Raw genomic sequence first — 17,083 nt, forward strand, 5'->3', positions numbered from 1 at the left:
TGTTCACTTTAATAAAGCTTACAATTTTAATTATACATTCATACAAAATGCAACAAAAAATATCATAAATTGGACTCAAAAATGAGAGAATATATTGCATGGCCTTTATTTAATGATTTCTTTATTTTCACCTAGTGATCCTGCCAGTAACAGACTTCCTGTCCAAGGGTGACGACGCTCACCTCAATATGCTGTATCAAAGGAGGGGTAGCATTGTCACAGGACTCCAGTGATGTACTGTAGGACAGGTGGGGAGGGAGTAATTAAAGATTGAGGCCTCATGCACACTGAACGTTAAAATAACGTTATAAAAACGTCAGTAGCTTTGCAGTGAGTTTTTCAAATTTTTCAACGTTTTTTGCAATAGCGTTTATTAGCGTTAGCGTTTTTTTTTTTTTTTTTAAGAAAACATTTTTTTTTTTTTTCTTTTTTTTTTTTTCAATGGATCAAAAACGTTAAAAACCGCTGGTGAGTGACGTTTTGAGCGTTATTGACATTTATCAGCGTTAGAACGTTTTACAGCTGAAAAACGTCTCTCAGAACCCACTAGTTTTGGGGTTTTTTTTTACTGCTCAAAACACCACTGCCCAAAACTGCTGATAACAGCTATGTGTGCATGGACACCTAGGATAACATGATGGAGAGTTTAAGGACTGTAGAAAAAAAACGTCTACAGCCAAAAACAGCTGCTGTAAAAACATCAAAAAACGTCCAGTGTACATGAGGCCTACTGTACAAAAAACAGTTACACTTTAGAGGCACTGTCTGTTTATAGAAAAGTGTCAGTGTCTGCTGATGGCCCCGTCCACGGCAAAGTATACTTCATCCATGCTCCCTTGGGCCATCCCCACTCCATCAGAGCCCTTGCTCCAAGGTGGAAATCGTCAACCCATCATCAACCCACCTTGTAGCTAGCCTCTTAGATCTCAGATCAGAGATCAGGCATTGTGAATGTATAGCTGGGGAAGTCCTAGGACCCTCCCTGGCTCTAATGTGTTAGAGCCAAAGGGAGACCTGGAAGGGCTTCCCTTATTCTGCTGGAGTAGCTACATCTGGTGAGAGAATTTTTCAAAGGGGGGGGGGGGTAGGTGTTTGTACTTTAAGGGGGTGTTTTTGCTTGTTGGTTGAAGATGTGCATTAGTTACTTCTGACCTCTGCACTGTATGTTACTTACTTCTGAACCTTTGAACTTTGCAATACTCCTCACCCTTGCACTCTGTGTCACATACTATTATTATTATGTAAGGTGCTTATATAGCGCCGTCAATTTACGCTGCGCTTTACGTATACATTGTACATTCACATCAGTCTCTACCCTCAAGGAGCTTACAAATATAAGGTCCCTAACTCACATTCATATACTAGTAATTCTTCGTTACTTACTTCTGACCCCTGCACTCTGTGTTACATACTAATGACCTCTGTGTTACTCCAGACCTCTACACTCTCTATGTTACTAACGCCTGTCCCCTGCATTCTGCGTTACATACTAGTGACCTTTGCATTACTAATTCTTGACCCCTGTACGCTGCGTTACTTACTCCTGACCTCTGAGTTGCATCGCTCCTGACCCCTGCACTCTGCATTACATATTACTGACCTCTGAGCTCTGTGTTATTTACTCCTGGCCCCTGCACTCTGCATTTATTACTACTGACCTGTGAACTTTGTGCTACTTACTATTAACCCTTAAAATCTTCAAGCCTTCCTTACATTTTGATGGGGCCCTACAATGTCATTATGATGAAAACAATGCACTGCATTCTGATGATTTCTGATTTTTTTTTTTCCATGTTGTTCAGGTAGATCTCCACCTCTCCAAGGTTGCCCCATCCATGCTTTAAGGCAGTGGTGTCAAATTGGCGGCCCTCCTACTGTTGCAGAACTCCAAGTCTCATCATGCCTTTGCCTGTGGAAGTCATGCTTGTTACTGTCAGCCTTGAAATGCCTCATGGGACTTGGAGGGCCGCCAGTTTGACACCTCTAAGGCAGGGATCTCCAAACTACGTTCCTCCAGCTCTTGTGGATCTACACATTCCATGAGGCATTGTAAAACGCTGACATTCACAGACATGACTAGGCATGATGGGAATTGTAGTTCCTGAATAACTTGAGTGCCATTGAAGACCCTGCTCTAAGGCAACAGATCCCTAGGTATGAAAGGGGCATCTGACCTCCTCCATGCTGCTCAAGCCTAAGCGGCCAGTTGTCAGGGCCAAACGCTGTCATGTGGGAAGGGGCAGTGATATCATCCACCTGGGTAGGCTCCAACGCCATCCTTACTATGCCATACTCGCCCACATTGGACTCCTACAGAGGGTAGGTTGCAATGGAGCTTGGATGAGTGAGTATACCTTTGCTGTGGGAGGGAGGGGCAGTCTCAAATGATAATAAGATGATCATGACATAAATATCATTTATGTTGTTGGAAAGGGTGAACCATGAAAGAGGGGTGCAAGAATCGGGGCAATGGGCCTTTGTGAGGTGTGGCAGCAGGCAACTCCGTCAGATTCTCCTGTGAACGAGACATCCGGCGCCTCGCTAACCGCAGGGAATTCTCCCGACCCCCTGAGGAAACCAAGATTGAAGCACAAATTAATACATGAAGTATGAATCTAATAATTGGATAAGAAGAAAAAAAACAGAGAACATATGAATATCCTAAACATCATTCATCCATCAATCTATCTACCCTTTTGGATAAAGAAGGAACGTACAACATTACTGGAGAAGGATATACTGTATGTCCTTTTACATTTTCAAAGCGACCTACCAGTTGGGGGTCCTGAACTCTGAACATATACATCCTTATCCCAACATTTTAGCTTTAGTCCTTGAGCTTTGTTTTATTAGGGGGGGGGCAATAACATTGATGAAGCTATAAATTATGGGATGCCCAACTTGGTAGCAACAACTTCCTCCTTGACCCCAGGGGTCAAGAATCGACAACTTCCTCCCTATGTACAGGTTCAACTCGTATACTTCTCCCTTCAGTACTGACAGTCTTTAAAAGATGCAAAAGCCCTTTACAGGCTAGGAAGTCTTATGCCGCATACACACGACCGGTTTTGCCGTTGTAATAAACTCCGAAGGTTTCTCCGACGGAATTCCGCTCAAGCGGTCTTGCATACACACGATCACACCAAAGTCCGACTGTCCAGAACAAGGTGACGTACAACACTTACGACGGGACTAGAAAAAGGAAGTTCAATAGCCAGTAGTCAATAGCTTCCGTCTCGTACTTGCTTCAGAGTATGCATAGTTTTTGGTCCGTTGGAACAGCATACAGACGAGCGGTTTTCCCGATAGTAATTGGTTCCGTTGGAAATATTTAGAACATGTTCCATTTCTAGGTCCGTCAGAATTTTCGAAAAAAAAAGTCAGATGAGGCACACACACGATCAGAATAGATGATGAAAAGCTTCCGTCTGAATTTTTCTGTCGGACATTCCGCTCGTGTGTACGCGGCTTTAGTCCCTTTTGTAGAAGTAGCGCAGAGTGGTTGTAGACTGTCTCTTGGAGTACCTCCAGCTCCCTTGCAGACACTGATCCCAGCCCTGCCTTCTGCAGGAAATGCTAGCCCACCTGGCTGCTCCTTCACCAGCCCACTTGGCTGCTCCTCTTCACCAGTCTACCCGACTGACTCACTTCATTAGTCTGCCCGACTGCCTTTCTGGAGATCTTCCAGGGCAAGGAGGGAGAATTTTGGCACACCGATATTCTCTAGAGCAGGGGTCTCAAACTGGCAGCCCTCCAGCTGTTGCGAAACTACAAGTCCCATCATGCCTCTGCCTGTGGGAGTCATGCTTGTAACTGTCAGCCTTGTAATGCCTTATGGGACTTGTAGATTCGCAACAGCTGGAGGGCCAGCAGTTTGAGACCCCTGCTCTAGAGAGACCTGCTACCTATGGCAGTCTCTCCCCCTTGTGTGTCCCTTCTCCCATGCTGCAGTACTCATACTGTCCTTGCTCCTGCTGCCTCTCAGGAAAGCCTCCTCCAACTCCTCCTGTGGTAGGAACTTTCTAGGCCAGCCACCTGAGCCCCAGGCCGAGGTAGAGCCCCCTCGAGGGCCACTGACAGTCTCCTCAGCACTGTATCTCCATCTTCCACCTGACCCCCTGCTGGCATGACTCAAACATATTTAAGGGCTCACTTAGTCCCCTGCCAAGCCCACCACCTGGGGATTGACTAAGCTCCCTTAAACATGCAGGACAGCCCTCCTAACCCCCACCCTCTAGTTTCTAGAACGTTCTCCAACATTTCAGAACCGGGGGGGGGGGGGTGCACCAGAGAGCTGCTCCGGATGAGTCATCCAGCCCTGAACTTTAGTAAACCCTAAACCAGATTCCATAAATCAGGCTTAGCCCTGAGCCAAACTATGATTTGCCTACTCTCACACACTAGTAGCATATTAGAGGGTGCTACATGCGTTTTTTGCATGCATGTTTGAAAAAATAAATTTAGGCCTGAAGATTTGCTAAGACCCTAAACATTATATAATTTCCAAAAGCAAACACTCCAGAGAATAAAAAAATAGTAGTTCTAATTTTTTATGATACACAATATTAGCAAAAATGCAATATATTTCCAATTTTTTGGGGTAAAATATAAAAGACGAGGTTGCGCCGAGTAAATAGATCCAACTATGAGTTAATGTTCTCCTGATGTATCACTCTGTAGGTTGAGAGGGAACAGGAATCTCCTTGTAATTCATTAATCCTTGAAATAAATTACTAGAACAAAGTGGATGGAATGTTTTGTTCTTTTATTTGATACGTTGTATTATTTAGCAGTTTGTGTTATCTGTATTTGTTAGCCAGGGGATGCACAAAGGCCATGTTCTGTACCTACACAAATCATCTTCAATAAAAATACATTTTTAAAAACCATGAACAATGGGCCTAGAATTATTGATCTCACTCCGAGGTGCGCAGCAATACGTAACATGTGTATTGCAATCAACATTTTTGTGCATAGGAGCCCTCGACACATGCATTTACGTACGTACATGCATGTATGTGGGGGACTCACAAAAATTTTTTCGCGTGGGGGGGGGGGGGGTTTAGTTGTTTGGTTAGAACTTTTTTTTTTCCTAAACTTTTTTTTTCAGCACAAGGTACACTTATGGAGATGTGTGGAAGTTATTGGGTGGCTGCACAGGAGTGCGGAGAGGATGACAGGGGGAAGTATGTACAGGAGAGGAGTGTGGAGGATATGACAGGGGGCAGTATGTACAGGAGAGGACTGTGGAGGGGATGACAGGGGGCAGTATGTACAGGAGAGGAGTGTGGAGGGGATGACAGGGGGCAGTATGTACAGGAGAGGAGTGTGGAGGGTATGACAGGGGCAGTATGTACAAGAGAGGTGTGTGGAGGGTATGAGTTTGGGCAGTATGTACAGGAGAGGAGTGTGGAGGGTATGACAGGGGCAGTATGTACAAGAGAGGTGTGTGGAGGGTATGACAGGGGCAGTATGTACAAGAGAGGTGTGTGGAGGGTATGACAGGGGGCAGTATCTACAGGAGAGGAATGAAAAGGGTATGACAGTGGGCAGTATGTACAGGAGAGGAGTGTGGAGGATATGACAGTGGGCAGTATGTACAGGAGAGGAGTGTGGAGGATATGACAGTGGGCAGTATGTACAGGACAGGAGTGTAGAGGGGATACCAGTGGGCAGTATGTACATGAGAGGAGTGAAGAGGATATCACAGTGGGCAGTATGTACAGGAGAGGAGTGAAGAGGATATGACAGTGGGCAGTATGTACAGGAGAGGAACCTGGAGCTAATGACAGTGGGCAGTATGTACAGGAGAGGAACCTGGAGCTAATGACAGTGGGTAGTATGTACAGGAGAGGGGTGTGGAGGGTATGACAGTGGGCAGTATCTACAGGAGAAGAGTGTGGAGGGGTATAACAGTGGGCAGTATGTACAGGAAAGGAGTGAAGAGGGTATCACAGTGGGCAGTATGTACAGGAGAGGAGCGTGGAGGGAATGACAGTGGGCAGTATGTAGAGGAGAGGAGTGTGGAGGGTATGACAGGGGGCAGTATCTACAGGAGAGGAGTGAAGAGGGTATGACAGTGGGCAGTATGTACAGGAGAGGAGTGTGGAGGATATGACAGTGGGCAGTATGTACAGGAGAGGAGTGTGTAGGGTATGACAGACGGTAGTATCTCCAGAAGAGGAGCGAAGAGGGTATGACAGTGGGCACTATGTACAGGAGAGAACTGTGGAGAGTATGACAGTGAGCAATATGTACAGGAGAGGAGCGTGGAGGGTATGACAGGGGCAGTATGTACAGGAGAGGAGTGTGGAGGGTATGACAGGGGCAGTATGTACAAGAGAGGTGTGTGGAGGGTATGACAGGGGGCAGTATCTACAGGAGAGGAATGAAAAGGGTATGACAGTGGGCAGTATGTACAGGAGAGGAGTGTGGAGGATATGACAGTGGGCAGTATGTACAGGACAGGAGTGTAGAGGGGATACCAGTGGGCAGTATGTACATGAGAGGAGTGAAGAGGGTATCACAGTGGCAGTATGTACAGGAGAGGAGTGAAGAGGATATGACAGTGGGCAGTATGTACAGGAGAGGAACCTGGAGCTAATGACAGTGGGCAGTATGTACAGGAGAGGAACCTGGAGCTAATGACAGTGGGCAGTATGTACAGGAGAGGGGTGTGGAGGGTATGACAGTGGGCAGTATCTACAGGAGAAGAGTGTGGAGGGGTATAACAGTGGGCAGTATGTACAGGAAAGGAGTGAAGAGGGTATCACAGTGGGCAGTATGTACAGGAGAGGAGCGTGGAGGGAATGACAGTGGGCAGTATGTAGAGGAGAGGAGTGTGGAGGGTATGACAGGGGGCAGTATCTACAGGAGAGGAGTGAAGAGGGTATGACAGTGGGCAGTATGTACAGGAGAGGAGTGTGGAGGATATGACAGTGGGCAGTATGTACAGGAGAGGAGTGTGGAGGATATGACAGTGGGCAGTATGTACAGGAGAGGAGTGTGTAGGGTATGACAGACGGCAGTATCTCCAGAAGAGGAGCGAAGAGGGTATGACAGTGGGCACTATGTACAGGAGAGAAGTGTGGAGAGTATGACAGTGAGCAATATGTACAGGAGAGGAGCGTGGAGGGTATGACAGTGGGCAGTATGTACAGGAGAGAAGCGTGTAGGGTATAAAAGCAGCCATACCTGTGTATATCAAAGCAATTGCAAATGTTTCTTTAAAACTTTCAGCATCTCACCTGTTCTTCCTTTGGTTTTCTGTATCTTCACGATTGTTTCAATCTTGGTGTGGCCTGTCGGTGAGAAGTGAACTATGGAGTGCTGGCTTTCATGTTCTGTCACATCCTCCTCCTCCTCCTCCTCCTCATCATTCAGCATCCTGCAGGTGAAGTAGCAGTGGATCAATATATGATATTCATTTAGCAACGTTTTACACTTTTCAAACATTTTTACAATATTGTATTTTCTCTGTTTGAATGTGAATCCTAAATTTCCAGTCAATGTATCTTTTGAGAATTACTTACCCAGCTTTCTGAGTAGATACAAGTTTCGGAAGAGTTTTTCTCATGGTAGCACCATGGTCTTCATTTGGTCAATGTTGGTCCATCGGCAAAGTGGGCAACTCTTCTGCAAACTCTGCAAACTCTTCTGCAGAAGATGATTTTTTGTTTCCAGCCTTATGCCTCAGGCGATGCCCATTGGCACAGTTGGGCACACACCAACACACAGCATTTAACGCCTTCATTTTGCAAAGTTTTCGTTTTATTTTACCAACACATCAGTGCCTTGAGGTAAACTCCTTATCATTGGCTCCAATTCTTCCTTATTTCCTCCAGGAGGCCCAGAAAATCAGGTCTGAACAGGCTTGATAAAGGGGATAGTTTGGCCCTTTGGTCTTTAAGCCACACAGGGGGGAGATTTACTAAAACTGGAGAGTGCAAAATCTGGTGTAGCTCTGCAAAGAAACCAATCAGCTTCCAGGTTTTATTGTCAAAGCTCCATTCAGCAAGCTGAAGTTAGAAGCTGATTGGCTACCATGCACAAGTGCACCAGATCCTGAGTGCTCTAGTTTTAGTAAATCTTCCTCACAGTGCACACATTCAGTTTCTAGTTTACAACTAATAATGAGATCTGCCAGCACAGTACATACAGGAGTATTAGCAGAACTTCACTCTCCCCTACCTGTTATGCTGGGTTAAAATTAAAATACTTACGCACTCACCCCAGCCTATGGTACATTTTCCTGCAGCAGTCTGCCGTTCAACTGTCTGTGCCCATCAGCGCTGGTGCTACCACTGGGCAAACTAGGCAGCCGCCTAGGGCGCACTGCTGCATAGGGTGCCCGGCCATTGGTGTTCCTACTCTCTTCTCTATGCAGCAAGCAGCTAAGGCTCAGCATCAGCAGGCAGCTGCTGCTCCGTTCAGCGGTCAGAGGCGCAGCGGCGTCGGAGGACTGTGTCTGTTTCCCTACTCCCAAAGGAATTAAAGCAAGCAAACATTCATTGATCGGTACTGGTAGGCTACATTTGATAGGCGCTGGTGAGGCTGCATTTGATAGGCCCTGGTGAGGCTGCATTTGATGGGCGCTGGTGAGGCTGCATTTGATGGGCGCTGGTGAGGCTGCATTTGATGGGCGCTGGTGAGGTTGCATTTGATGGGCGCTGGTGAGGCTGCATTTGATAGGCCCTGGTGAGGCTGCATTTGATGGGTGCTGGTGAGGCTGCATTTGATGGGTGCTGGTGAGGCTGCATTTGATGGGTGCTGGTGAGGCTGCATTTGATGAGTGCTGGTGAGGTTGCATGTGATGGACGTTGGTGAGGCTGCATTTGATGGGCGCTGGTGAGGCTGCATTTGATGGGCGCTGGTGAGGCTGCATTTGATGGGTGGTGGTGAGGCTGCATTTGATGGGTGCTGGTGAGGCTGCATTTGATGGGCGCTGGTGAGGCTGCATTTGATGGGCGCTGGTGAAGCTGCATTTGATGGGTGCTGGTGAGGCTTCATTTGATGGGCGCTGGTGAGGCTGCATTTGATGGGCGCTTCATTAAAAAGGTGGGGTATACATGGGCAGGGCAAAGGGGGTGGGGGTCTAATTTTAATAAGTGGCCACGAGTCTTGTTAAACTCCCTTCCGCAGAAAAGTTTTATCCCTATTGTGGGGTCACCAGTACAGGATTTGTAAATTGAAATCATATCCCCTCTCAAGCGTCTCTTCTCCAGAGAGAACAAGTTCAGTGCTTAAAATCTTTCCTCATAACTAACATCCTCCATCCTCCCTAGAACTGGACAGCATACTCCAGGTGTGGCCGAACCAGAGTCTTGTAGAGTGGGAGAATTACCGCTTTATCTCTGGAGTTAATCCCCTTTTTAATTCATGCCAACATTCTGTTTGCTTTGTTGGCAGCAGCTTGGCATTGCATGCCATTGCTGGACCTGTCATCTACTAGGACCCCCAGGTCCTTTTCCATTCTTGATTCCCCCAGGAGGTTCTCCCCCAAGTGAGTGGATTGCATTCATATTTTTGCCACCCAAATGCATTATTTTACAGTTTTCCACATTATACCTCATTTGCCATGTAGTTGCCCACCCCATTCATTTGTTCAGATCTACTTGCAAGGTTTCCACATCCTGCAGGGAAGTTATTGCCCTGCCTTTGGTTGTCTTTGGGAAATGGACATATGAGTGCTGCCAGCATTGCTGCAGAGGTTGAAGGGGTGGGGGGGTCAGCCTGTCAGTGCTCAGACCATACGCTGCACACTGCATGTCTGTCATCCCAGAAGGAAGTCTCTTCTAAAGATGATGCACAAGAAAGCCAGCAAACTGTTTGCTGAAGACAAGCAGACCAAGGACATGTTTTACTGAAACCTGTGGTCTGATGAGACCAAGATAAACTTATTTGGTTCAGATGGTGACAAGCGTGTGTGGCAGCAACCAGGTGAGGAGTACAAAGACAAGTGTGTCTTGCCTACAGTCAAGCATGGTGGTGGGAGTGTCATGGTCTGGGGCTGCATGAGTGCTGCCGGCACTGGGGAGCTACAGTTCATTGAGGGAAACATGAATGCCAACATGTACTGTGACATACTGAAACAGAGCATGATCTCCTCCCTTCGAAGATTGGGCCACAGGGCAGCATTCCAACATGATAACGACCCCAAACACACCTCCAAGATGACCACTGCATGTCTCCAGACCTAAACCCTATTGAGCATCTGTGGGACATCCTCCAATGGAAGGTGGAGGGGCGCAAGGTCTATAACATCCACCAGCTCCGTGATGTCCTCATGGAGGAGTGGAAGAGGACTCCAGTGGAAACCTGTGAAGCTCTGGTGAACTTCATGCCCAAGAGGGTTAAGGCAGTGCTGGAAAATAATGGTGGCCACACTAAATATTGACACTTTGGGCCCCAATTCGGACATTTTAACTTAGGGGTGTACTCACTTTTGTTGCCAGCGGTTTAGACATTAATGGCTGTGGGTTGAGTTATTTTGAGGGGACAGCAAATTTACACTGTTATACAAGCTGTACACTCACTACTTTACATTGTAGCAAAGTGTCATTTCTTCAGTGTTGTCACATGAAAAGAATAAAACATTTACAAAAATGTGAGGTGTGTACTCACTTTTGTGAGATACTGTATCTGAACATGTTGGACATTCCAAAACCATGATATGAATATGGAGTTGGTCCCCTATGTGGCTATAACAGCCTCCGCTTTTCTGGGGAGACTTTCTATGAGATTTTGTAGTGTGTCTGTGGGATCTCCATTCAGCCAAAACAATTTTGATGAAGTTAAGGTATTAATGTTAAATGGGAAGACCTGGCTTGGAATTGGCATTCAAAGTCACCCCAAAGGTGTTCCGTAGGGTTGAGGTCAGGGCTCTGTGTAGACCACTTGAGTTCCTCCACACCAACCTCCTTACAACATGTCTTTATGGAGCTGGCTTGGTAGCCAAGAGCACAGTGAACAAGGTTAGAAGAGCACAATTGTCTAAAATGTCTTTGTACACTGTAGTATTATTACGGTAGGCACCCTCACATGGAAACACCTGAACGCCATCATTTGGAATGGCCTTCCAATTCATACCAAGGATGTTCAGTAAAGTTGAGGTCAGGTACTGAGGTTGGATAAGAAGACCTGACCCCAAAAGCATTCATGAGGGTTCAGGACTGATGTTGGATAAGAAGACCTGATCCCAAAAGGCGTTTGGTAGGGTTGAAGCCAGGAACTGATGTTTAATGAGAAGACCTAATCCCAAAAGCGTTCAGTAGGGTTGAGGTCAGTAACTGATTTTGGATGAGAAGACCTGATGCCAAAGGTGTTCAATAGAGTTGAGTTAAGTACCTGATTCCAAAGGTCTTCCAAAAGGTAGGGTTAAGGTCAGATACTGAATTTGGATGAGCAGACCTGATCCCAAAGGTGTTCAGTAGGGTTGCGGGCAGGTACTGCTGTTGAATGAGAAGACCTGATCCCAAAAGCCTTCAGTAGGATTGAGGTCAGGTACTGATGTTGGATGGGAAGACGTGATCACAAAGGCTTTCAGTAGGCTTAAGGTCAGGTTCTGATGTTGAATAAGAAGACGTTATCCCAAAGGCATTCAGTGGGGTTGAGATCAGGTACTGCTGTTGGCTAAGAAGACCTCATACCAAAGGTGTTTAGTAGGGTTGAGGTCAATAACTGATTTTGGATGAGATGACCTGATGCCAAAGGTGTTCAGTACGGTTGAGGTTAGGTACCTGATTCCAAAGGTCTTTTAAAAAAAGTAGGGTTGAGGTCAGGGCTCTGTGCAGGACACAAGTTCCTCAACAACAAACTCATCAAACCATGCCTTCCAATGAATTAGATCTTATGAACCAAAATTATATTATCATGACTCTTGATGCAGAGATACAAAACATGATTATGTACTATGGAATCTTATTCCTACAGAATAACTTTAAATTCTGTTTTTTATATATATATAACCAGTATATTGCCACTTACTGAGAGTCTGAGGATTTACGCCGCAATAAGTAATTCACAACTTCTGGATCTGTCTCCAATAGCCGTATCATTATTTCACTATGTGTATTGGGGGGTACCTAAAAATAAAAGAAGAAACATTAAATGAATTAAAATATATTAAATGTATTAAAATAAATCAAATAAAATGTATTAAAAAAATAAAATAAAAGGAAGTAAAATAAAACTCAAGATCATAGAAACGTTTGAATATGTGATACCCGTTACTGGCCAATTGTAAGTTCACACAAGCTTTTAGGATTTCTTAGAACCCTTTGTCAAGCTTATACAGTACAATTGTATACAGCCTGACAAAGGGATTTAAGGATTCCCAAAACACGGCAGAATACTAAACTCATGAACACAAATGTAATATATTGCCGATTACCCGTTCCCTAGACAAGATTTATGGCAATGGTTATCGGGTATTTCCTCACACTTATTGAACAGAGATAACCTTTAATGCATTATATAGGGGTTTGTTACAATCCCTTTAAAAGAAATAAAGTTAAATTAAAAAAAGCTTAAAAAATTGTAATACAACAAAAAAAAGACAAATAGCAGCAAACAAAAAGAAAAAAAAAAGTTAAAAATGTTATAAAAACATAAAAACATTTTTTTTAAAGTTTTAAAAAGTAAAAAAAAAATAATGTTATAATATTAATAATAATAATAATAATAATAATAATAATGTTAAAATAATAATTTTCTAATTATAATAATACCTAATATTTCTTAATGCATTTTTGTTTTGATCCTATGAGAGAGTGTACTATATGATTTGTATGATTTTTATTTTATTTTTTTATTGGTTGAACTAGATGGACTTGTGCCTTTTTTCAACCTGCCTAACAAGGTACTTGTAATGTACATTTTTCCAAAACTAACAATTTTTTGAAAAAGAAAAAACAAATAATAAAAATGTGTTAAAAACTAAAATTGTGTGAAAATAAATGAAAAACTAACCCAAAAAAAAAAAAAAGAAATAGCAACCTGGTCGCCCTGCAGACGTGCATATGGCACGCATGTGTATGTAAACAGTAATTACGCTACACAGGTTAGGTATCACCTCGAACATCGGAGTGAGAGCAATAATTCTTGGGCCATAATTCACAGTTAACTCAAAGCTGATAACCTGTAAAGGCTTTTGAAGTGTTCTTTATGGAATTTTAATTTTGGGGTACCATAGTTTTTTTTTAATGATATTAAAATAAAAATGCTTTAAAAAGGACCGTTTTTTGTTTTTTTGCCATTTTGCAGGTGTACATCATTTTAAGGCTTGACATGTTTGGTATCTCTTAACTCGATGTAAGAGTAAAGACATTTTAGCTTTTATCAACAAATTATATAAATATATAATTGTATTATAGAAATTATATATGTAATATATTGTGTTTGTGTGCATTTTTCTTCTGAGAATCTAGGTATTAAAACTGCTGCAGCATAAAAAAAAATATTGCAACTATCACCATTTTATTCTACAGGGCTTCTGTTTTCAGAAACTATATCATTGTTTAGGAGGGGTTTAAAGTAATTTTCTAGTAACAAATGATTTTAAAAGGTGCGAAAAAATTAAAATTGTCCCAGTAGAAAACATGGCTTAGGTATACTCACGGTGTACAAGGTCTGGTGGTGCTTTATCATGGACTCTGTCACCGTTATCTGTGATGCGCTGTCCAGGAAGCTTTGCTTTTCGTCCACCAAACCCTTGTGGTTCTGCAGTAAATTTGGACCAAATACCGTTGCAAGGTTGGCAGCCGACATTTTATTTCCAGGAATCTATGTGGACAAGATTACCTCGAAATCAGTTTACATTTAAACATTTATATCAGTAGCTTCCAAAACTCTCACCACTTGGCTTTTCCCTAACTTGGCCCCATCTTCTGACAATTTTGATTTAATGGCAGCAACAGAGGCCGGGGCAGGCCATTACTAGACAATGTGCACTGCCAAAAAATTTGTTAGTTTTCGTTTCATTCTTTTTTTTTTTTTCATTTTTCGTGTCATTCGCTATGATCGCAATTCGTAAATTAAAAAATTCGTAAATTTAAAAATTAAAAAATTAAAAAATTCTAAAATTAAAAAATTCATAAATTAAAAAATTCGTAAATTCGAAAGAACGAAAATTCGAAAATAATAGCTAACTAATAATAACTATTAAATTATAGGTATTGGAATTTCCTTTCAAATTTGGCTGTTAGTCAATGTGACAAATATGAATCTAAATAAATGGAACAGCACAAATTAATAATAAATAATAATAAAAAGTTTTTAATATTATTGTTATTTATTATTATTAATTTGTTATGCTCCATTCGTTTACATACGGCATTCGTTATTTTGGATCATTTGTAACTTTGGATAAATTCGTATTCGTTACGTTCACTAACAGCCAAATTTGAAACTATATTCCAATACCTATACCAATACCAATATACCTATACCAATACCTAATAATTTAATAGTTAGAGTAAAGGGGGCTGAATACAAACGCACGCCACACTTTTCACATATTTATTTGTAAAAAATTTTGAAAACCATTTCCTTCCCCTTCACAATTATGTGCCACTATGTGTTGATCTATCACATAAAATCCCAATAAAATACATTTACGTTTTTGGTTGTAACATGACAAAATGTGGAACATTTCAAGGGGTATGAATACATTTTCAAGGCACTGTACTTCTCTATCTAAGACTCTATATACATTGGTCATGTGTGTATTCTTCCTTAAATATCGGTGTGTTTTGTGTATTCCTTCTAGATCTGTGCAGAATTCCAGTGTGAGACTTTTCCTTCCTGTAACAAAGACTGCTCACTTCTGCTCTCTCTCCTTCTGCAGGGTGACTGGTCTTGTCTCCGCCCCCCTCCTGTCGTTTTCTACAGGCAGCCTGTAGTGGGCGGAGCCCGCTGAGCCCCTCCTACAGCTCTACTCTCTCTGTGCAGGCTATGCACACAGCCCAGTGATGATGTCACTGCTACTTTTATAAGGTAATATCCGGGTTTGCAAAGGCGTTTGATGCATAGAAATCGGATTTATATTAAATTCGGATTTATTATTTAAGATTTATATACTTAAAGCATATTTAAGTACAAGCTCTGTGCCCAGGTTTCAGCTAAGATAACCATAAGAAATAAGGATACTTTTTAATTTTTTTTTTTCACAAGAAATTATGTAAAAAAAAAAAAATGACTCCCAAGTTAAGAAGTTATGACTCCCAAGAAGAGATTGCCACAACATCATGGGGCAAAGTCCATGTTTGCTTTTTTATGTTTTTATCACAGCTGCCTTTTACTTTGAATTGAGGTCTATTTACTGTACCAGGCGTTGTATGTGGTGTCGTAACACCACATTGTATCCATTCTTGTCAATAGGGGGCAGCACCCGCCCTAGCTACTGTTTCTTTCATTTTTTTGTGTATATATATATATATATATATATATATATATACTGACCTCAATAAACTATTTATGTAAAAAAAAAAAAATATCGAGGCTGTTGATGGCCACATTTTCATGAAGCACAGAGCCCCACCTACCTGGTCTCCTGCAAGACTGACTGTGTCCTTCTCATGGAGCGATACTATATGCAGCATCTTCAAGACACGAAGCAATGTGTCAGCATTGCATGGGGGCAAGGCAAAAATCAGGAGCTGAAGAATGTTTATTCTTTCCTGGGGATCCAACCCTGCACACACAAAAAATATTTTTGAAGACAGGTTAGATATGTCAAGGGGTAACATTGTAGCCTATGCCTTTTCCACTCTGATGATCCTTTAATTCTAAAGCCGCGTACACACGGTCAGATTTTCCGACGGGAATTGTTCGATGGGAGCTTGTTGTCGAAAATTCCGACCGTGTGTAGGCTCCATCGGACATTTTACATCGGAATTTCCGACAGACAAAATTTGAGATCTGAGAAAATACAGGAAGAGAGTACACTAATGAGACCTGGAGGGGAGTCTCTCTGATGCACACAGAGAGGGCTTCTGTTAGAAAGTGCCCCCAGACATAATACAGGATACGGTCAAAGACTGCAGACATGATACAGGAGATGGTCAGAGACTGCAGACACGATATAAGAGACGGTCAGAGACTGTAATCATTGTAGAGGAGATGGTCAGAGATGGTCAGATAGATGCAGATATGATATAAGAGACGTCAGAGACTGTAAACATGATACAAGAGACGGTCAGAGACTGCAATCATAGTAGAGGAGATGGTCAGATGGTTCAGCGCCCCCACCTCTCAGGTGCCCAGGTGCATTGCACCCCGACCACCCGCCTGGGGTCGGCCCTGGCTCTTTGCTGGAATCTTGAGTTCATCCACACAAAACTGGACAAACCATGTGTTTATGATCAGGTCAGGTACTGATGTTAGTTGAGAAGACTTGACTTAAAGGAGTTGTAAACCCTCATGTTTTTTCACCTTAAGGCATCCTTTGCATTAGGGTGAAAAAACTTCTGTCACTGACAGGCCCCCCAGCCCCCCCGTTTTACTCACCTGAGTCCTGTAATTCCCATGCCGGAGACGCGCTCTTCCCCTCTGCCCGTTGTCTCGGCTCTTGATTGGATAAATTGATAGCAGCGCAGCCATTGGCTCCCACTGCTGTCAATCAAATCCAATGACGCGGGCGCCGGGGGTGGGGCCGAGTCCGCCAATGCTGGGCTTGGGAGCGCGCCTGCAAGGTAACACCCCGGGAGAGCGCTTCTCCTAGGGGGTTATACGATGTATAAGGAGGTGCTACCAGCGCCATCGGGGAACCCCAGTAGTCAAGGATCAGAGCCACTCTGTGCAAAACTAACTGCACAGTGGAGATATGATATGTGTGTTATTTAAAAAAAAAACGAAGCCTTACAATCACTTTAATGTTTTAGTTCATCCCAAAGGTGTTTAGTAGGGTTGAGGTCAGGGCTTTTTGCAGGACCCTTGGGTTCCTCCACACAAAACTGGAAAACATTACTTTATGATCAGGCCAGGTACTGATGTTGGTTGAGAAGACCTGGCTTAGTATTCTAGTTCATCCCAAAGGTGTTCAGTAGGGTTGAGGTCAGGGTTCTTGGCAGGACCCTTGAGTTCA

At 43.3% G+C, this 17,083-nt stretch overlaps 1 protein-coding gene across 1 annotated transcript in view; it reads right to left on the reverse strand.

The window, feature by feature from the left end:
* Positions 1 to 1,702: 1,702 nt before the first annotated feature.
* The window catches only part of LOC141108716 (rho GTPase-activating protein 6-like), a 67,727-nt gene continuing 52,346 nt past the window's right edge, over positions 1,703 to 17,083 (reverse strand). The window contains exons 8-12 of the mRNA XM_073600595.1: positions 15,543 to 15,691; positions 13,618 to 13,782; positions 11,986 to 12,083; positions 7,248 to 7,387; positions 1,703 to 2,568 (exon numbers count right to left, since the gene is read on the reverse strand). Of these exons, the coding sequence (XP_073456696.1) occupies positions 2,414 to 2,568; positions 7,248 to 7,387; positions 11,986 to 12,083; positions 13,618 to 13,782; positions 15,543 to 15,691 (707 nt within the window). The 3' untranslated portion in view covers positions 1,703 to 2,413. The remainder of the gene's footprint in view (positions 2,569 to 7,247; positions 7,388 to 11,985; positions 12,084 to 13,617; positions 13,783 to 15,542; positions 15,692 to 17,083) is intronic.

Source organism: Aquarana catesbeiana, linkage group LG09, assembly GCF_042186555.1.
Source record: "Aquarana catesbeiana isolate 2022-GZ linkage group LG09, ASM4218655v1, whole genome shotgun sequence".
NCBI classification, from domain to species: domain Eukaryota; kingdom Metazoa; phylum Chordata; class Amphibia; order Anura; family Ranidae; genus Aquarana; species Aquarana catesbeiana.